Source organism: Myiozetetes cayanensis, unplaced genomic scaffold (genome assembly GCF_022539395.1).
Source record: "Myiozetetes cayanensis isolate MyiCay16 unplaced genomic scaffold, myiCay2020 scf1, whole genome shotgun sequence".
NCBI lineage: Eukaryota > Metazoa > Chordata > Aves > Passeriformes > Tyrannidae > Myiozetetes > Myiozetetes cayanensis.
Genome location: NW_026086604.1, coordinates 70,748,759 through 70,771,867, shown reverse-complemented (window position 1 = coordinate 70,771,867; position 23,109 = coordinate 70,748,759). Strand labels below are relative to the sequence as shown.

Here is a 23,109-nt window from a genome sequence, read left to right as displayed (position 1 = left end):
ATGCACATTAGCTTTCCATTCTTAAATTCCCTCTGGGTAGATAATTGGAGCTTCCAAGTATTTGGAGTTTTTGAAGATGAAATAAAATCCATTTGGAGCTGGAGGGATCTCTGGCAACTGTATTTTGCCATCTTCATTGAGCTTCCAAATCCATACTCAGATCCCTTACTAAGTGGCTTCATTTTTTTAAAGTGCAGGGCATAGTCTTTCTGCTACTGCATCAGAAGGTGCAGATGACTAAAATCTTTGAACGTCTCATTTGCATGACTAAATAAATTTTCAGTGGGTTTAAATACTTGCACAGTTTAACACATTTCAACAAGAAGTTCTATTTTTCGCTACAGGTTCTGCATGTGGACTGGCAACTCTGAATTAAATTTTGTGGCTCCTCATCTATCCAGTTTCTACCATTTCTATCATTTAAACATTTGTCATTTAGGAAGTGCTCTAACATTTAAAGTGTTATCTCAGGAGTGGTGACATTATAGGATTTTCCCCCCAGTGATTAGTATATCATTTAAGTCATCCTTTAAATGAAAAATACAGTAAGAATATTGGGATCATCAGATTTTCAGATCAAACCCAGGCTTCAGCTCTTTCTAGCATTAGTTTTCTCAAATTTTGCTTCCATTATTTTTAAAAATCCCCAGTTTATAAATATTTATAATAAACGTGGGAAAACCCCAAACAAACAACACAATAGCTGCAATTAAATACTTGTTGTCCAAATGACTGTATAAGCGGTTGATAGTTTCATACTCTCAGGTCAGTTTTGATGTACCTCTGATTAGTAGTTGCATCTTTTTTTCCCTCACATTTTGGTCTTAAAAGTGATAGCTCGTCTTAACCTAAAGGATTGTTTAATTGTAGAAAATAAGATCAATGATGAACTGTAGGCTGATAAAAGCATTAATTGGAATATAAGGTTGCACAGATCATATAATAAATGGCTATGGATAAATTAATAAGAATCTGCAAGTGTGCTCTCTGGATGGATATAAAATAGTAAGAACTGTTTTATTTTTCTGCATTACTTCTTAGCCAATTTTTCACACAGTTGATTTTCCAGGTCTAAATATTATGGAAGTAAATGTGTCCTCACTATGTACATTTCCAGAACTACTTTACCACTGTACCTAATTTGAAACTGCCTTGTTAAAGAAAGGAGCCATTTTGCTCTGTAGAAGTTTCACCCTCACTCCTTATCTTCAACCCCATGATTACAGGCTCTGCAGCGTTTACACCTTCTTCTCTTCTTCTTGTTTCACAATAACACTTTTTTTAGCAACTTGTGGACTTAATGATATGTGGTGGCAGACAAACCTAGAGGAAATTTAATTGCAGCTTTCTCCCATTGCTAAGTTCAGGAAAAAGCACAGGGACAAATCTTATAGGTACCAATGGGTGAATCTAAGTGTATCTGAGGATCAAACTGTTTCCAGGTCACAAAGTAGCCAAGAAACTCCAGTGTTGCCTGTGAAAACTGAAGTTCCAGATTTACTTCCATTTTTGGTTTTTAAAAATTTGTTGTTGGGTATCTATTTTTACAAGAACATAGGTCTCTTTCTTTTTAGAAACCTACATGAATAAAAACTAGAGATGAAAGTAATTTATGTGTGATGACAGATTTCCAGTGATTACAAAGCATCAGTCTCTAAAATTGATGAGTTGATAGCCTTTTCATGCCTTTTTGACTACTGAATTATATTCTAACATTCTTACTCTCAGTTATTAAATACTTCAATAGCCATGATTTCCAGCAGTTTAAAAAATATATATTTTGAGTTAATAGTAACTATTTCAGCAATTTTAAAGATTTTTGTCAGGAACTATAGGGCCTTAATGGAAAACCTTAAGCCTCTCAGTAAGAGTATTTAAAATTAATTGCAAACAATTTAGTTATTACAGGAAAGCAAATCACCCCTTTTCCATCTGACTTAATTTGCCTTCTTTTGCATTTACATTTGTAAGGAATAAAGCCATATGCATAGATCCTTAGCATGGCCCAGCTGAGTGGTAACTCACTAAGTTGCAGCAACTCACTTGTTTCCTATCAGTTGATCATACCTCCCAATATTGATTTTTGAACAACCTCCTTCTACCCACTTCTGAAGTACTGAGTAATCAAGTGAGCTACATTTCTTTCCCAGGTCTTTTCAAATGGCACATAGTGCTTTCTCAAATTTAAAGGTAGAATTTGCTCAGATTTTGGTCATGGCTTTCATACTACAGTTGAGGCCTTCATTATGTTGCAATATAACTGAAATCACTTTTGAGTCAGTTTTGGTAAATTCATGCAGTCATTTATAGGTGGACAATCCCTTCAGCCTTAGAGCCTTGATTTTTTATGGTCCTATGTGTTCTGTTTTCATCAGCTCGGTAATATCTTATACTTCCTTTCTGCAGGCTTTGCAGCAGTCTAAATGACAATGCTCAGAGCAAAGATAAGGTAATACTTAGTCCTTAGATAGGTCCTTCTGGGCTTCTCAAATTTTAGTGGGTTCAAGTGGTGACATCCCCAACTTCTTGTCCCTCCACTTTTGGAGGTTTCCATCTCACAGTAGAGCTGCTAGAACAAGAGGCAAATTTATTGGTGCCATATAATAATGCTGCATGCAAAACCACAGATAAGGTAGGATTTGCAATAAGAATGGCCCCTGAATACCTATCTCCTAAGCAGGGACTTACCTCAAAAGAGTAATTAATTTTCTGTAGTAAAAGTTTCCTTCAGAAAAGTTTGATGAGTTTGACATAAAATGTGCCTTTTAAGCAAGGAGTTAATGACAAAAATGGGTGGTAGAGAAAAAAATAAGAGGAAAGTGGAGGCTTTGTTCACTCCAAAATTTGATGGGTTTATGAAGATGTGATTAAAGTAGGAACTTTTCTTATCTAAATAAAATGAATTATGTTGAAAATAGGAAGGATTTGAGTCCTGACCTCCTCTAGTTCAATGACCTGCCCAACAGGCCCTGAACTCCTGCAGGGAAAAGGGATCCAAATCCAACCTTCAATTCCCTTTAAATTGCCCTTTACACCAAAGGATTTTTTTTCAAGTCTTTTGTTTAAAATACAGAAAATTGAAACAGAAAGTTGTGATCAGTCAGTATTTGAAGCCAAAAAACCACATCTGTTTGCTTCAGAACAAACTTGTTCTTTTTGCGTAGGAAAAATTATTTTCCTCCCTCTATCCATCAAAATATTTTTAAAATCCTGTTGTGGACACAACCTTCTACCCTTTGCATCACCGCAGGGATTGTGTCTGCACTGAGCAGTAGTCTCTGAAGTCCTGGTTCCAATGGAATCAATAAAACTACTCCCATTGATCTCAGCTGAAGCTAAAATACAGCCTACAAACTAGGATGTCTTAGTGTGATTAAAATACAGTGTGGATCTCACAAATTCTTTTGTGGTCTGTTTTTTAAGTATAACAGTGAAATTTACAATGTAGACGATACTTTGCTTAATGGTTTGAACTTAATGGGGTTTGGGTATTCTTTCATGTCATGAAATAGTATTGTAACAGCAAAATAACACTAAAATACAGAATATTTAATGGCATTTGGTTGAAGAACCTAGCTTTTTAAGCTGTGGAAATAAATATAAATATGATCAGAGATTTATCTTTTGTTTGTTTGAGTTTAAAAATGCTTTTCTAACTGGATAAGGCTTTACATTTCTGTAATGAAAATAAATGAACCATCAATGCTTTCAAGTTCAGTTAGGGATTTTTCTGAGTATGTTTTTCAACCACTTCAAGATAAATATTATCTATCTTTTGGTTCTTAGATAGAGAGAGAGAGACGGTGTATTAGTCCTTCAGAAAACGTGTTTTGATGTGTAAACAAGGCCCCCTATTCAGTGGAACTGTTTTTCTCTAGAGTTTATTAACACGTTTTGGGGGGGCTTCGTTTTGCTGCATGGGAGAGCTATCCTTTTCTTTAACCACATATTGCTGTGACAAACTCAAAGACCGAGAGATGGCTGAGAGACCTAGGTTCTCATACCTTACAACCCTGTCTTGTCCCAGGTGACATCCTACACCATTCAGTTTATGAATCAGCAACATTCTTTTCTGTTGATGTCCTTATACCTGGAGAATCATTTTGGGCTAGTCAAACGTGAAGTTTAGCATGATGAAACAAAAAGCAAAAATTTATAAGTACTTTTTAATCAATGGATTATTTGGTGATTCCAAAAATATTTCAAAAATAATACTATGTATTTATATTACAAGCAAAACATAAAAGATAACTGAAAATATTTAAACAGACTATTAATGTTGATTTAGCTGCCTTGTCTGTCACACTAACAGGTGAGAAAGAATAACACAGATGAGAACTAAAGTAGTGCATTCATCCTAGGCATACTATATACATGAAAGAAATAAGAGTTTGTTAGGAGAAATCCCTCTGTAATATAAACATAAGTGGGAATAGAACTCTCTATCTGAATTTTGATTTTAATAAAAATATTGTTGTTCAAATGTAGATGATATTTTGGCTTAGTTTCCTAAGGAGGTATCAGACTATCATGATGTTTGGTTAATTGAAATAAAACTTAAGCTAGGAGGAAAAGTCTCAGAGATTATAAAAATTTTCAGGAATTTGACTAAAGTAACTATGCAGAGGCAAAGAAAAAAATAATGTGTCCCATGTCCTCCATGAAAAAACAGTAGAAATTTGTTCTATGTTATTTAGCAATAGTATCCTCCAGTTTGAAATGTTTTAAAAATAATATTTCAGTTGTACTTTTCTAAAAGAATATAACAATATAATTCTAAATAAATCTTGGTAGAAAACATGATATTAATATTCTTTTTTTCATTATACACAAACACTAAGAAATATTATTTAAAAACAGAAGTAAAGTAGTTGCTTAATGGCATAGTCAATATTTATGACTCCAAATTATGATTTTAATTTATGATGCCTTTTCTCATATTACCTCCAATATTCTTCGTGATAATTTGTTTATGTTAATTTATCATTTTCATAGACATGTATTTTGTGAGGCATATATTTATTTGTGTATTTTGTGTAAAATTCCTAGTGATCCATGAACTTGTTCCCTAAATTTTAGTCTTTACAGGCCTTATCTTCCTGCATCTTTACCAGGTACAGTCAGGCTGTAATTTAGCAGTTTCAACTGACTAAATCCACCCTAAATTAAAAGCCATGATATGATGAATTAGACTACAAGTTTTAGGACAACTTGCAAAGAGAAATTCGAGGATATGGTTAAGTTTGAACTATTGCAGTGATATTTTTGGACTCTGTAAATGGCCTCAAGTAATTCTTGCTCTGAGTCCACAAAAGTACCCGAAGAACTAATGTGCTTATCCTATCATATGAGCCCCTGAAGTTTTCTTCTGTGAGTAGCTCTCAGGAGAGCTTGACCCCATGTCTTTGTTCAGTCCATGTGGAACATATGAGGTGGAGTTTAGTAGCCACTGTCTCAGTTCCTCTGTTGAAGCAGAAAGTTTCACTGCTTTTCTAACTCTGTCTTACCACTATTTAGCTGAGACCTCAGTGTTTCATCTGAGACTTTTATTCATCTGAGACATACATGGTTACTTGATCAATGTATCCATGATTCCAGACAGTGGAATTGCTTTGGAGAGGGCCATATTCCTGAAACCCCAATTAAGTAAACTGTTCAAACATTGTACAAGGTGATAAGGGGAGGATAATCAAAGCAGAGGTATCAGTTTCCATATTCACAGTCTCATGTCAATTCTTCCCAATTGTGCTATGTCTCCATGCTAGCAGCACTTAATATAGTGTGTGATCAGAATATAGCACTTAATATAGCACTTAATATAGCACTTAATCTGTGTGTGATCAGAATTGTGCCCTTTCTCTCCTCTCCTTTACTTTCAAATCTGAGACCATTCAGAGCAAGATCATTGTTCTGCTTATCCTGGAGTTTTGTAGCATCAGATCACATCAGTGCTTCCAACAAGCACAGTGCCATTTCCAATTCCTCTGTGGCAGATGTAGCTTTGCTGCACTCGCAGTTTGTGAGAGCAGCCAGCAGGCTCTGCCAGGTCGTTGACAGTGCCAGAACTTCACAGAGTCATCCATTGTGGTGACAGGCAACTGAATTTTTTTAAAGGGAGTTTATTTACTACTGTAAATATTTTCTGGGTAAACTAGGTATGCTTTTGTTTCCCCTGACATTCTGGGTCTTTCATGGGTATTATCTGGTGGTTGAATAGTCAAGCCTGACATCAGTCAAACTTTCATATAAGCTATGCACCAAGCAAGAAGAAAGGAAGAACTAACAAATGGTCTCCGCAGATACTCTTCAGGAACATCTTTCTTTCTGGCTCATGTAATAGCATAAGAGTATACCCTCTGTAATGGTGTATGAAGGGACTACACATCCTGAAGCTACCTGAATACTGGTAGTCTGTCTTTCCAGAAGCGAGTAAGCTGACGTGTTCATCTCAGATGTGTGTTAGCAAAGCAACATTCAATATGCTGACACTAAATTAACTTCTTCCTCTACTGTCTTTTTTTATTTGACAAAGGTTTCGTTGCATATCTCACATATTCTACTTTACATGACCCTCACCTCTCTATGCCACAGTGAGTAAAGAAAGCTCTCACATTTCTGGCAGCTTTTATTTTTGATTGAAAAAGATCAGTAGAAAAATCAATAATAAATGAGGTACTGAAACTTTTAGACCATTGTGACTATATTGAAACAAACATTGCAGTAGCTACTATACAGATTGAATTTTTCCTGCTTACATACTACTAGAAAAGAGTTTGTGTTTCAAGATGTTCGGAAGTATACAGCACATCTCTTTTTCCGGTTCATTTGCTTTTGCAACAGAAATACTTTGATTCAGAAAACTGAAATATATGGCAAATGTTAAATGGATTAAAAGCTGGTTCATTGACAAGTTGAAAAATGTGGTGTCAATGGACAGATATAAATTACTGGGATGTGTCTAGCAGAGTCTGCCTGGAATCAGTTTTTGGGTCAATAGCACTTAACGTTTTTATCAACAGTCTAGACAGTGATATAAGACATTTTCAGTAAGGCTTGAGCATAACAGAGATTGTTGAGGGGTGATATGTAACATGCTAGATAATTGCAGAAGCTAATAAAATGTATTTTAATATTGCCAAATACCAGCCACTTGTGTGGGATAGGAAACTATATGTAGTTGTAAAGCTGTGATTTAGAGAAGGACAGGTTATCAGAGATAATTGGGTCTACTTATGCTCTTTGTGCAATGTTGTGGAAGGAAAAAGTACTAATGCAATAATGTACATGTTAAAGTCAGACTGTCAAGTAGAATGGGGTCATGATTGCCTTTACATACTGTATTGATGAGTGCTTCTAGAATGCCAAGTCAAATTTTGGTGTCCAATCTTAAGTAAAATAAGCAAATAGGACAGAATGAAGACATTGGGGTGCACAGGACCTGGAGATCAAGTTTTAAAACCTGCACGGCTTCAAGAATTTCAACTTATTTATCATTATGTCTGAGTACTTGGTCATGAAAGTTTTTTCTATAGGTAAGAGACAAGAAACATTTTCAGTATCATTGATAAAGGCACAGCAAAATTCAGTGACTGGAAAATTAAATTAAGGGGAAAATGCAGCATTGAATTAACTTGCAATTTGTTGCCTTTGAGGATTACTAAATAGTGGAACAGCTGATGCAGGGACTGTGATAGACTCATCAGTGCTAGATGTCTTAAAAAAAAAAAAATAAGGGAGGGAAAGGCAGCGTGCTCTTGCTAACAGATGCACTGTAAACCAGCCACTGGAGAGGACTGCACGTTGGAGGTGAGTAGCCAGTTCAGATAGCAAGTAGGGTAGTTCTGGCTGCGGCTGAGATCTGTTTGTTTTATGATTTCTTTTTTTACAATTCATGTGCTGCAAGAACAGTAATACACGTTCTGCCCTCAGTCTAAAATATACCTGATTTAAACGGTTGCCTGCAGGAGTCATGAAGAAATTGCTTCCTCTGCCATACACAGGGCAAGGTAGTTTGGTTGTTCTTTGCTGCCTTCTGATCTAGAAACCAGTCAAGGCTGAAACTCAGATCCCAGAAAGGTTGATCCAGTCCTCTGCTCTAAAGAGATGCACTTTCCTAAATGATGCCTGAGTATGACTCATGTGGTCATTATAGCAGTAATCACCAGGTTTTAGGTGGTAAGGAACTTTGCATAGCCTTGAGGAGCAAACAGGAGTAGTCCAGCTGAAGCCTTTGAGCTAAAAGCTCTCTCTTCCTGAAGTTCCACAAAACTGTAAAAGCAGGAAGTTTGTCACAAGTCCATCTGGCCTCTGAACATGAGAATCTTGAACATAACATTGGGTTCTCCAGTGCATTGCTCTGTTAGTGGGGCAGGGGTTCCTGGGGAATTTTTTTTTTCCCAGCTCTAACAGGTGGAAAAATTAGAAAGGCTTTCAGAAGAAGAAACTTCTTTTAGATCTGAAATAGCAGCAGAGCACTTAAACCAAAAGTATGGATTGAAAGCAATTGTTCTCAAACTCATTGGATATGTTAATAAGTTAGACTATCTGAGAGAAGAGGTAGTGGACTGAGGAAAGTATGAGATAAAAAAGCTATTATCACCATGGAAAAGAGAGGAGCAGGTAATTTATTGCTTGTTGGAACATGGTGGTATCAGCTGGGGTAGAGTTATGGAAGAAGGAGGTTGTATTATGTGATAAAACCATTATTTCTATTATTTCCTCATTTTTTTAGAATGTAATGGAATTACAAACTTTAGTGGGCTCCTTTTCAGAAGGTTACTCCTGCTGAGTTTCTCTCTAAGAGGTCAGAGGTTGAGAGAGAATTTAAAAATTTGCCCACTGGTGCCTATTTCTTTTTGTCTTTAATAATTTGTTAGTGGGAATTTATTCTGATATTTAATGGTTGTTTAATTTCATCCATATAGTTTACAAAGCATTTGTATCAGATGAATTGTATTTTGCTCTGGAAGATGAATAGGCAGGGCCTACAGATCTTAATGATACTCATAAGAAGACGTGTGTTGTGAGGTTTGACGATACTGATAAGTGCATTTGTGAGAATACTGGCAATTCTGCATTTGTTTCTTAGACGCAATCTGTTCCTTTTAGTGCATTCAGTCCACAGGGAATTTGCTTCTGAAGATAGGTTTAGCAATGCTGGAGCTATGAGTAACATGCACCTCAGGGAGCCAGAATCTGCAGTAGAAAACATTTTTTTGTCTATTGTCCCCTTTGTAATACCCCTGTGTATTGTGTGCAATACACAAAATGGACAGTGCTTTGCTTATTCATATGCCACTAGGTTTTACCAAGGAATTGTTTTTTGCTGGTTTGTGTCATGTACTTGCAGTTTATCAGAATTCTTCCTAATTAAAAGCTTTAGCATATTTAGCTAAACCTTATTTGGGGCTATTAATTTAAGAAGGATGTGCTTTATCATGGTACTTATAGTGTTTGTTTTACTGATTTTATGGATATAATAGATCTAATTTGTAGTGGCATATTATTGCTCTTAGCAGTGTGATACTGTGCTTGCATAGAAGCAGAAAAAACACTTTCACTTTGAAATTGGAATTAAAAGTTTATTGATCACTGCTATTGGAAATGCTGGAAAAAGTATCAGAGGCTTTTTTAATTGGTTGTCTTTTTGTCTGTTTTGAGTGTTTCTGGGGTTTTTTTTAAAGTCATATTTGGTGATTATATTAATTTGTGATCTTTATATTCATTACGACCATTTTTCTTTCAGGAATATCAGCCTTGTAACACCAATGCCTGCCCAGAGTTAAAAAAGACAACTCCCTGGACACCTTGGACCCCAGTCAATATTTCAGACAATGGTGGTCACTACGAACAACGTTTCCGATACACTTGCAAAGCACGCTTGCCTGACCCAAATTTACTGGAGGTGGGAAGGCAACGGATTGAAATGCGCTACTGTTCCAGTGATGGCACCAGTGGATGCTCGACAGATGGTAAGCAAAGCTAAAGTGGTTGCATGATGCCTCCTGCTAGCGAGATGTCTGCAGTTCCATTTTCAGCACAGAGTGGAAGTTTTTTCTTGCTGGTGTTTTGTGTAGCAGAACTGATAATGAAAAGGCGGACATAGTGATCACAACAGGAAACTTAGCTTGTATTTCTTAAGATGTGGCGTCATTATTCAGACTAAGCAAGTGTCTTTTACCATCAATTATGAGATTTTCCAGGGTATTTTAATTTTCTTTTCAATAATCCAGTTCTTGGAAGCATCTCTTTATATTCTCTCGAGCTTTTCCTGAGGGAGAATTTCTGCAACATTACCGTATTTGCTGAATATTTAGCTAGAATATGGAGTATTGATGCTGAGAAGAACTTTTGCTCAGTAATGCAAAAGTAACATCTGTAAGATTCATACAGGTGTTTAAATAAATAAGGAGTTTATGAACTGGATAATTTGTATTATAAAAGTTTATGTTGTTCTAGTTATTGCTAGTAATTTGAAATTTTGTTTACTTCTGAGACAGAAAACTGAACTGCCGAATCTTTTCAACTTAAGATTACTTTAAATTGGAATTATTTTGTTTCAGAATTTTCTTTTCTCTATCAGTAATACATAGTTTTGAATAAGTATTTTTATATATATATATTAACCCCAAGAAAACTTCTGACAGTTCTTCTAATTTTATTAATGCTTTATGAATTTTTATGAATTATCCAGTTTTAATTATATACCAGTGTATCTTTTTATGTCTTATGTTTTAGTCAAATAATCTAAAGAAATACTGACTTTTTATTTTTATATCTTAGTATTTATAGACCTGTTTTCCACTTATACAGTCTTTTGTATCTTCACAAGACCCAAGTTAGCTGAAAAAAAACCCAGTGTATAGCTGAAGACATTTAGCTTATCTAAGACCAAAAAGAGAGAACAGTTTCTGAGTCCTTGGGCTTTCTAATTTTCAATATTTTTCAGACAGTCCAACTATTGAGACAGTGAGTATTAAACTCCTACCTGTATTAGGTTTACCTGTCAAGGTTTTGGTAGAGGGGGAAGCTGCAGGGTTGGCTTCTGTGATAAGATGCTAGAAACTTCCATCCTGCTTCCCTGATCTTCATCCTGCATAAAAGCTTTGTTGTATCTCTTGACATCAGTGCCTCTTTGGAGGGAGCAGGATGTTAATAATTTTTTTAAGATATATATAAAAGTGAACTGTGTGAAATAATAAAACAAAATCCATGGCACTCCAGATAAGGCCTAATTTTTTTGCTCTATGTCATTCCCATTTCAGTTAATCTACAGTATCAAATGTTGGACTTTTTTTAGGTGTGGATAGCGAGGCAGATTTTGGCATGGAGCAACTCTTGACACAAGTGTTTCTTCTATTCTCCAGTTTTCATCCAAACTAAATTGCAAACCAGTATTTAGCAAATATTTTGCTCTGCTATGATTGGTATATGAGAGGTGTACTTCCCTTGTCCTTAATGAGATTTTCAGGCGGTGGTGCTGCTTTTCACTGTCTTCCAGCACTTTGACATTGATGACACCTTTTTAAAATTTCATGAGATTAAATGAGAAAGACAATATTTTCCTATGAGATAATGCAGACTTAGGAGAGCTACCACAACAACTAGAAGCAGACCTACAAGAGAATCTAGGTATATTCTTGTCCAACAGATGAGATGTCAGACTTAAGAAAGGAGTATACAAAAGCCAGTGCATGGCAGAGAGAGCAGATTAGTGGGGTAAACCAGTGCCAGAGCCAGTTTGTTCTAGATCACATTGCTGCAAGAAAATTAAGCATGGCACAGAGACACCTCTCTCAGCCCTTAAGTCATGATCGTAAGTCCTCTCTTGGAGCTGGGTGCATAAACTGACTCCTAGAGAATACAGGCAGAAGTAACAGACTCTATATTTGTTAAATAGAGCTTTTGGGCAGTGTTGTGGGGTGGGAGGTGGTTCAGATGCATTCTTTGCCTGATAAGCTTGAAGATTTTTTTTGCTTCTGAACATAATACTCCTGAATTTCCTGGTGGTGTACTTTTTTGTTGCATCTTGCTGAAGCTGCAGCTTTGATTCATTTGGAAATAATTCATCATTGCAGCAATGTATGTGTGTGACCCCAGCCGCATTGCACAGTAATAGAAATGTTCATCTGGGTGAAGAATTTTTGCTGACTAATCTCAAAACTACTGAATATTTAAATACTTTATATTGAGTACTCGACAGGGCAGAAACTATTATACATCTGTCTATTCTTCCTAGTGACTGCCCTTATAATTTTGTCAATAATTTGTGCTCATTCTTCAATTCTTTTTGGCCAGTGAGTCTAATTATTCTGTAATGAAAGGTCAAGTCCAATCAGTGTTCCAAGTGGTTGCTTTGACCAATATACTTCTGGTGAAAATAGCCACATTTTATTTTGAGACTGTTTGTTTAGTCATTTTCTGATTATGGATACCAGAGTGGTATGGAGTGGAACATTGAGGGAGGGTGAGGGGGAGCACCATTTTTATTTGCTGATCAGATGAAACTTACTTACCGCCTCTAAAGTGCAGGATTTAGGAGCACTTCCCTGCTCCCAGGTTTAGATTTGGGCCAACACAGCACCACTCTACTGTTCCTTGATTTCATTTGAAGAAAACAGACGAATAAGAGTCATGTAGGGTAGATGTAGCTGTTGGAACAGAAGGAACCCATGAGAATGGGAAACTGTGAATTGTGGGAGACACTTTCATAATTTCTGGCTGGATAGCAAGAAAACATCATAACTTACTTCCACCTGACCAGAGCCTGGATACTGGAAAACATTCTTTTCATTATCTTCATATTGAATTGTAGCAATTTTGTGGCTTTTATAGAAAGATTAATTCTGGTACAGCATGCTTGGCATACCTCATTACCGAAGATGTGTTCTGATCAAAAGATCAGTGCTCTGTTCCTTGCAGATAGGAGCCATTTGTTAAAAGTTTTTTCATTGCCTGCAATCTCCCACTGTGCAACTATAGTCATGCCGTGTTAAGCAGAATCATGTTTCACTGTCAGATGCTAGCAGAGCAAACTTTCTTTGCAGTCTGAGCTTAGAGCTAGAACTTCTTCCCAGAAATCCTCTAAATTCCTCCTGAGCATGGTAAGATTTCACTATCAATCAAGCAAACAGTAGCATTTGCGCACATGCTTTTTTGATTTGAAGTTTGATTAAGAGGAAGGAATAATACATCTTGTTCTCTGCCTCTGGCTTTTCATATAGTGCTCAGATAGGAAAGAGACAGCTATTTCAAATAAACTGAATGAAATTGTACATTGTTGCACATCTGTTGTTGCAATGTCTGTACAGTCCAGAATTAGAAGTCTAGAAATTGCACTTTCATAGGCTTTAATGTGTGCTTATGAAACATATTAAATATCTACGTTAAACATACTGATGCTCTCTAAGATTATCTGATATAAAAACACTATCAATTTTATTGAAAACATATTTTTTTAATCCAGGGGTAAAAATTTTACAAGGTACGAGGTTGACTGAGTTTTTCCAGGTTGAATTTATCTTACCAAAATCTAGATCCATTGTAGTCTTCATAGACAGTTACAGCACCCTGAGGAATGAGGGATCCATTGAAGATAAGCTCTTGTACAATGGGCACAAATCACCCTCTGGAGATACCACTTTCTTTCCATGTTATAAGCAAACAGCAATGATGAGCTTAGACAAGACACTTGAATTTAACATGGCCAGAGTTAGACCAGGTTAGCTCCAAAAATAGCTTCAGAAGACAATTAAGCAAAGACAATACTTCTGATTTTGATTTGGAAGAGTCTTTTGTTTGCTTTTTTCCTTTTTTTTTTTTTTTTTCTTTTTTGGAGTGGCTAGGAAGTTGGGGGGGAGGTGATGGGAAGGAACAATAAATTCTGGAGAAAGGTTGCAAATTCCTTAAAGCAGAAAGAAAAAGTCACCTGGAAACCTGAACTTAGATTCCCAGTTGTCACTACGTTCTCTATGCCAAACATAAAACAATGGTTATTTTTGAAGGCAGGATGTCATTTTCTCTGAATTACTTTTTTAGTGGCTATGATCTCTTGTGAAAAGATTTATTAAATCCTAGTGTTAACCACAGGAAATCTATAACGCATTCAGAATTTAGTACAGAATAAAACATGTGCTGATAATCCAGGGTGTCCTCTAGTCAGGAGGAGTATATGTTATCTCTTATACTGTCTCACTGAAGTTGAACTGTGGTATTCTGAGTAAGAACAAAATGAATTATGGAAGTTAGAACTGAATTTGATGACAAATTCAGGTTTGACTGACAAACAACAACTCCTTAGTGGGATTTTGGAATTAAATATTTAAATACAGAAAACCTAGGTACAAGAAATAAAGTTTTTGTGCTGACATAACATGTTCCATCTGCACACTGTTTGGTTTTTTAAAATATGCTGTCTTTCCATTGCATTATTGTTGGCCATTACATTTTACCATTTAAATTTTACTATGTGTTGAAAGTTTATAAAGTCTCTATAAGTTATAGGTATTTAGGCCTGAAGGTATTAAAGTTTTATGCTTCAATAACATTGTCAAATACCTTGCAGGCTATCTTCAGAAAGTGACAACACTGAAACAGTCTTTGCTTATCCTTGTTACTTGCTGCACTTTAAACAGTGTTCCATGCTGTCATTTAGAAATGATTCAGGATACTTGAATTTTGGCTTCAGATCATCTTTTCCCAAAGTCATGAACCTGGACTGCTTGGATAATTGAATTTTCTTTGTTAGGTTGGAACAGGAGGACAGAAGTCATAAATCAGTCAAGTAATATAATTTATCAGGTGTCACAGCTACTTCTCTCTTATTTAGAGCTGTATTACTTAGCTACAGGCTAGACTAGGGAATTATTATAAAACTATGCACTTTATTAAAGCCTTACTTTAAGGCAAATTAATTGAACTTGGCTGGGAGTGTTGCAGTTTTCAAGCAGAATCAGGTCAATCAAAGTCTCATTATAGGTTTTTGTGAAGGCAGATTTTTTTCTCCTGTGCTAGTCAGAGCAGGTGACTTTCATGTTAATATGTCTCCAAACAGGATTCATTTCTTGTGGCTTCATAAAACTATTTCAATTCAACTAAAAAGTTTCAAATTTTACTTAGAAATTATCAAATTTGTTTAGATAAGAATTATGTAACTTATTTGGGCAATTATTTTCTGTTATATGTGCATTATTGAACAAGTCATCAGCAATGTAGTGCTAATTTCTCTGTAATTTTACCCATATTGAAAAAAGCAGCTTCACACAGTGAAGTAGTTCCCAGGAGATAGAGGATGGAGGCAGGTGTTGCTGTTTTTGTGTGCTCTGGCTCCTGTGGCGACCCCTCCCATGTGGGACCATGCTCACTGACCACTCTGTGGCTCTGGGCCAGAGTGAGGGGTGGTGTAGCCTATCAGACACTGGGTTATGGGTTCCAGGGTGTGTGGTGTGGATGTACTCCTTGACTGCCCTTTTGACTGACAGCTGCTCCAGGACTGCTCCATGAGGCTGCAGAGACTCACCATGTGGGATCTATGAGTCCTTCCCCATCACCCACACACACTTGAGTTGGTTCTGACCCAATAATATAATCCAGTGCTCACAAAGTACAACGTGATCCTCAGGTTTATCAGACATACTTTGCAGTTTTGTATCATCAGCAAACTTGTGCAGGTCATTAATGATGGTGTTAAACAGGATTGGACCCAGTACTGACCCCTGGCATGCATCACTAGTGACTTTTCTGCAGCTGGCCTTTTAATGACTGCTCACAGTCCTCCGGGCCTAGTTGCTTAGCCAGTTTTCAATACATTGCACTCTCTACTTACCTAGCTCTTACTTTGTTGACTTGTCTATCAGGAATTTATGGGAGTCAGCTTCAAAACCCTTACTAAAGTTAAGTAACAGCCACTGTTCTCCCCTTGTCCATGAACCTAGTCACTTAATTGTAGAAAGCTCTAATGTTGATCAAGGAACGTATAGAACAGTATTTTCAGAACATAAACTGATCCTGATACTTTACGTGCTACTAATGGTATAGCGTTAATTTTTTACTGTGTAGTTTTTGTCTGAAGAGAAAATTCTGAAAGCCTGTCTATGAATGTTGAATGAATTACTGTAAAACTGTGAAAAGACTGCTCCTTATAATAAAATTTTTAATGCTTTGGAAAGAAGAAAACACAGGGGAACATTTGCTGCAGACCAAACTCCACAGTGAAAAGATTCTTTGAAATATTCTTCTGTTTCAGAGCTAAAGTACCTTAGTGCTTTCCCTTATAAGATTCCCCTCCCCAGTCTCCAATTTAAATAGCAAGAAATCTAATACATAATGCCATATAAGGTCACAAATTTTCCTGAAGACTTAAAAAGCTACACGTGTCCTGCAAAATATCTTCAGAATATCCTAGAATTGTTAGGAAGTGGTACACTCTGCAGTGATTTATGAAGAAAATGACTGGAGGGCTGGCCCAATTAATACTTGTTCCATTGTTTGCATTGCTCTTAATTTAATAACAAAAAAAAAAACCTTAATTTGAAATTCTGGTATTAAAAATACTATTATTTTGGTCTCACAGCTCACTGTGTACAGAAGTTGAACATTTCCATGACCAAAGTGATACAAAATTGCATAAAAAAGGGTCTTGCAGAGTTGGACCTGTATTCATAATTCACATACTGTTTCTCTGTCTTTCTCCCTTTTTTGCTTTTGTATGTATGTCATGCTTTTGAAAATGCTGCTTTTAATATCTGTGTAGTGGAATCTGGCTCAGCAGGAGAGAAATAGTTACCCTCTATAATTCCTGAAAGGTTTTATCCATTTTTAATAATTTTTATGTTGCTGTTCTGCTGTTTTCTTATTAGGAACTTAAGTAGTGATACTAATGCCATAACTGCATGTAGAAATAGGGTGTAATTGTTTCAGTACTGTACACTGCAAATGGGAGACTCCTCCATCCTGGTTATGCTGAATGCTGGTCCTATTCTGTCCAGGACAGACTCCTCACAGTACTTTCTGTTTTCATCTCATCATTAAGTACATCTTCTGTTTCTTTGTCTCCATTTGATACTCCCACAGTGGCTATGCCTGTGGGTAGGGCACAAAACAATTTTTTAAGAACAGTTATTTTTGCTGCAGTTAGAGCTGCAAACAGTCCCCTGTATTTCTCCACTGCTGATGATACCATTCATCTCTACTTATATCAGCAATACTGAAGCTCTAGCATAGGGAGGCAGACACATCCTCTGTTGTTTTAAGTACCGTTCACAGGACCTTCTCTCGTCACAACTACTCAAATAAGTGCTTGTAATAAAAGCTGCCATTATTGGTCCATCAGTCATAGAGTGATGCTAGCGCTGGGAAAGGTGAACTGCTTTGGCAACAGTATGAAATTCCAGTGGTGTTGCTGGAGTTGCTTAGTAGTGATGCTTAGCAGTAATACTACAGCTCAAGAGTGGACTCACTGTTGTGCTGAGTACAGCTGGGGGAGTCTTTTTCCATGCAGGACCAAGCCCAAAAGTGACAAAGATACTGCAAATGAACTACAGATTAGAAGCTGACCCAGGGCTATATCCAGGCGTATTGGTTGTATGCTGTGAACAAGATTTGTGTGCCTCTTTCACTGATAAATAGTGACTTCATCCATTGCTGTGTACTCTATTGCCTTTTCTCTCTACTAAACTCACTTAGAAAATATGTTTTCCACTTTCTAGGTGGTTATTTTAATTAGGAAGTATTCTACCGTGTGTGTGTGTGTGTACGTCTCCAAAAGGCCTATTTCCATAGCTTATATGTGGTTTAGAACACTTCAACTCCGCAAAAATAAACTGGTTTTTAAAGTGGCAAAACACAGCTCTTCACGAAAGGGCAGTTTTGCTAGGTTTTCTGGAATTATTAGTGGGCACTATCTAAAGTCTGAATATGGGTTGGATAAGTACAGTGCATTTCTGCCTAGGATACCTTCTTCCTCAAAAACAGAAACAATAATATCTATGTAATATATTTGGAGATTTTCTGATGATAATTCCTGTGCAAGAGAAAGATAATTTTTATCATTCTTAGGTGGAATGAATTCACTAGTTCAGTCAACACAGCCATAAAGTTTTAACTAAAGTATTGGATCCAACTCTTTTCTGTAGTTCTGTGTAAAAGATTATGAAATTTCTATTATGGAAGAGATTCTTGAGACGAAACTGGTGTTTGGATTGTGAGACTAAAGATCAAGACCTTCCTGTTCATACTACTTACAATTAGAAGCCTAGGAGTAAATTTGAAGAAGAAAAGGGTTTTTTGGGGTGAGTTATTGTTTTAATTCAGTAGTGCTTTTTCAATCCTTATTTTATTAGGATTGCCAGGGGATTTCTTGCGTTCTGGACGATACTCTGCTCATACCATCAATGGTGCGTGGTCACCCTGGTCTCCGTGGTCTCAGTGCAGTCGTGACTGCAGTAGAGGTATACGGAATCGCAAACGGGTCTGCAGCAATCCTGAACCCAAGTACGGGGGACTTCCTTGCCTTGGCCCATCTCTAGAGTACCAGGAGTGCAACATTTTGCCTTGTCCAGGTAAGATTCAAATGAAATTAGAGAAGTGGAAATAAAATAGCTCAGCCTCAAGGCTATATCTTTCAGCAGTTGGTGCCTTTTTTTTTTTTTTTTTAAGTTGGTGGGTTTGGGGTTTGTTTTGGTTTTTGAATCAATTACAGCTCAAATTTACCTCTATAATATAAGTGTATTTAGGCAATATTCCCATGTGATGTCAATCAGTTTATCTTCAACAGTAGTAACAGCTATGTCTTTTTCACTTGTGATACTGAATGTAAAAATATAATTTTAGTATATAAACTTATAGGAAGAAAAAAGACATAAGAAATCTGGCAAAACATGAGAAATCTGGCCTAGTTTTTACTTGAACTCAGAGTATCATTTTTGTCACAGTGGTTGCTGGCACTAAATCTGTGCTAGCTCTTGAATGTAGAGCCTCCAGCAAATAAGGCTTTCAACTGATCACCAAATTAAATGGTAATTTGAGTAGACCATAAAGGATTGTCCTTGGAACCTTGAGTTTCTCCTGCATTGAAAGTTTTTTTAGGGTTCTATGAAAGGAATCACAAGTAGAATATGTGTTTACAAGAAACTACTTTGGATTATAAATCATTGTTGCATCTCAGACACTTGGAGGAAAAAAATATGTTGGTTTCAATCACCTATCACCCTTCATAAAACAGAAATCCAAACTGAATGGCTTTTGAGCTTTGCAAAGGCTTTCTGGAAAAGAAAGGGGAAGGACATAGGAAAACAGATGAAGAAAAGAAGATGCAATTGGATTAGGAGGAAAGAATTAAACGTAAGAAAGAATAGTAAGGAAGAGGGCAAAATGACTGAGATTCAGTTCTTTCCAGTAGCAACAAATAAATTTAGAAATAAACTTTCATACATCTTTAATTTTATTAATTAGGTATAAGAGTACTGCATATATTATTGGGGAATTGGAGCTTTTGTCACTTATTCAAGTGTGGACCTGAAGAATTACTATGGCAATATATCTATTACATGTGTATCGCTATCATAAAATGTGTGTGTATTAATATGTGTGTGTGTCTGTATCTGTCTATCTGTCTATATGGTTTCAAGTTAAAACTGTGTTCACCAACAATGGATACATTGTTTTGTTAACAAGAGTATTTTGTCCAATCGTATTACAATGCTTTCCCTAAGCTTTTTAATCCCTTTAATGGTCCCTGCCCATTCTTTGCATCAGAACCTAAGCAGCAGGTAGATCTGTGCAGAATGACACGATTCACTTTCAGGAGTATAGAGTTTCTTGAAAAACATGCTTCCATCTTGAATTGAACCTAAGCAATAATTTTTGGCTCATAGCCCACAAACCCAGTAGCTCTGTGAGCGTTCTGGCTGTTCACTGAAAGTGAACCACTCTACAGTTTTACTGCTAATAGGAACAGTAGGATTGTTTGGCAACTTGGATGCCCTGAGGCATTAAAGCCTCCATCTTTCCTGCTGGTGGGGCAGATCCAAGGGGGCTTTCTGCTGGGGGTCCCTGCTTCAGTCTGAGGGAACTGAGCCCATTGAGTCACTGAAGTTGAAAGAGGCACATGGGCACAACGAGCCAGCACTTTCTGGTGAAATTTCCTTGCTGCATCCAAGGAGGAAAGTAGCTTTAGTTCCTCATCGTGTAACTCCTCTGTCTGCCAGTGTGAGTATCTGAGGAGGTCCAGAGAAAAGACTATATGTTTCTTTCTGTATAAACAATTCTGTTTCATGTGACTGCATTGTTGATCTGTGAAAAAAATTTGAGGATTGGCTGTAATGCATTAGGTCAAATGTTTTAGGGGACTATTGTACTAACATGTGCAAGCCTCCCCAGGAATATACACAGTAGGTGAAGCTAGTTAGAATGTAGCATCTTCTCCTCAGTTCCTTCTTCCCTTGCAAAGGGAATCCCTCCATAAGACACAGCCTTCAGCTTCCTTTGAAGCATGTGAGTGCTGCAGTATTAGCTAACAGGTCTTCTCACAAGCTTTAAGGTATCTGATTGTATTACCATACTGTAGTAACTGCAGTACATTCATTAAATGGGCCCAGATTTGTTGTTCATTTTCAAACTAAGTGCTGTCTGGAATTTTGGTCCATTTTTTCAAAGTTAAAAGAAGTCAAAGGTTTTCAGAAGTGGTACTTTTATTTAGCTCTGCAGCTATTACACTCTTATATTTTTGAAGGAAATTGGTTTAACTAGTAAAAGACAGTTATGCAGACATAATTTTGTTGTAGAGGCCCTAGTTGTTTATGGGTTAGCCAATACCTAAGACTAAAATACATTAAGTTGTAAGGCAGAATTTGAAAAATGCATGCAAAAATTTTGCAAAAATTATTCTCTCTTCTGCTGCCTCTGAGTTTGAAAATATTTTTAAAGACCAGTAGACATAAAGTGTGGTGGGCCTTTCTGCAAGCAAGAAGTAGTGTTCTAATATATCTAATAACTTTTTTCAGAGACAAGTTTAATTTTTCTTTTTAGTGCAAAGCAAATTTGAATAAAGATGTACAGCTTGAATGAAATATTTAGATGAATCATATCCTGCAACAAGGAATCACAAAGTTCCTCAGCTACAGAACTACTGTTAGCCAGTAATTAAGAAGAAATGTAGGGGGCTAAATCAGGTCTCAGATAAATCTCAAGGGAAAACATTGCAAGCAGTAGATGTAATTAATTTTTTTTTCTTTAAGACATGGGAGAGTAAAAACTGATTGCAGAATAGGGGTTATCCATAAATTAAACCTGATTATAATTTTGTAGAAAGGGAATAATTTTTTATTAGAGATTAATTTGAATTCTCTTAATTTTTAATGAAAGTATCAGAAAGTTAAATTAGTGGCTAAACATGAACATCTGTTAGGTTGACATTCATGTGACATCATCAAGAAAGGGCAGGCATAAACCTTACATGAGTGAAGAGCCTCTGCTCCAAGCCCACATGTACAAACCTACGATTTCCCACAGTAAGGACACAGAGGAGACCAGACAGGAAGAGAAACCATGGTTGACTCAGTTTTCAGCCTTCTTGTTAACCAGAACAAGAAGGTTCTTGTCCCTTCTGTGCTAGGGACTGGATTTCATTTCCTGTGTGCTTAGAGATATTTAGCATATCTCTATAAGTCATTCTTACTGTAGCAATCTGAGTGAGTTTCTAAAATGTCCCTGTTAGGCTTTGATCCCACAGCCAGCCCTTGCTAGTGTTGATTACAAGGGCTGGTATCAGGGCAGATCTCACTGAGATATTGACTGCTCCCACCGACTAAGCTGTGGATAAACATAGAGCAAATATGTCAGGCCCTTCTTTCCAGTGTGAGCATTAGGGAAAAAAACAGGGATTCTGCATAGTTCATTCTTGTCCATGTAGATAAGTGTGGTGAATGCAGAAAGGTGAAGGAATGTGAGACTTTGTTCTGACCTCGACCTGGAAGTATTTGCCGCAGTACTGGAAATAAAATTGCAACAAAGAAGAATTTGATGCTTCATAAGATTTACCTGAGCTACCTCAGGGTAAGGACAGCTTCACCTGCTCCATGCCAGCACAGAACCATTTAGTTACAGTCCAGTCCAGTCATTTTACTTTTAGAAATATTCTGGTTAGTAGGAAGGGGTACAATGGCAGCCATAAAGAACCCTCGCTGCTTGTGCAGGCTCAGGTTCTGTTTTGCTCCCTCTTCCACTTATTGCAGACAGTATCAACCCCTCATGATGTAAACTGCTGAGAAAGAGGAGTGATAGAGAATATGAGCTGTGTTTAAGTGCTGATGAAAGTCAAAGGACTTTATGCTTCTCAATCAATTAATCTGGGCTCAGTGTCATCCTGGAAGATACTAAGTGCTCTGAAGGACTAACACAATGAAAAAGTCCATGGAGCAATCAAAGTGTAGAAGGCTGTCTTGTCTGGTTAAGTGTCTTGCACCATTGTTATAAATACACTTATTAATATATTAATAGCCAGGAATTTATGGTTAAATGTGCTGAAGAATCCCAGAACTTAACAAAATTGCTAAAGTCATCTAGAACCTGCCTTCAGTGGGTAATGTTAAATCTTTTTTGAGGCTGCAGGGGAGAGAGAAACTGAAATTTTTTACACAGTAGTAAATGGTCCACTGATGAGCAGATTGCTAGAAGACACTGGGCAGATTGCTTTTTGTTCATAGTATTTGAAGGCTGAATATATAATAGTAAATTGAACAGTGCCAGAAAATTGCCAGAAATTGTACCCAGACCCTTGAAGATGATTTGTCTGTATTGTTCAAGTTTTAGAATGATGTCTCATACAATTTTGCCTTCAACTAACTAGCACTCTCCCAAATAATCTGCAGAAATAGTTTGCAAGTCGGTATAGGGTAAAGTCATGTTCTCCATACTCAGTTTCCATGTGGCTAAACTACTTTGAGGTACAAGAGAATTTGAACTATTGTCTTGCACTAGCTAGTTAGTTTTGGCCCTGTGTCTCAGCTTCTTATTTATGCCTCAGAGATGTAAATAGCATTGAGCTGGCAAGAACTGAACAGCCTCAGTAACTATGGAAAGGATCTGTGAATGCTCACTGACATTTCTGGGTTT

General features: G+C 36.8%; 1 protein-coding gene across 2 annotated transcripts in view; it reads left to right on the top strand.

Moving 5' to 3' along the window:
• Window positions 1–23,109, top strand: part of SEMA5A (semaphorin 5A) — a 324,829-nt gene that overhangs the window by 276,424 nt on the left and 25,296 nt on the right. For both annotated transcript variants that reach the window (XM_050315083.1, XM_050315092.1), the window contains exons 18-19: window positions 9,746–9,971; window positions 18,339–18,557. In XM_050315083.1, coding sequence (XP_050171040.1) covers window positions 9,746–9,971; window positions 18,339–18,557 — 445 coding nt within the window. The remainder of the gene's footprint in view (window positions 1–9,745; window positions 9,972–18,338; window positions 18,558–23,109) is intronic.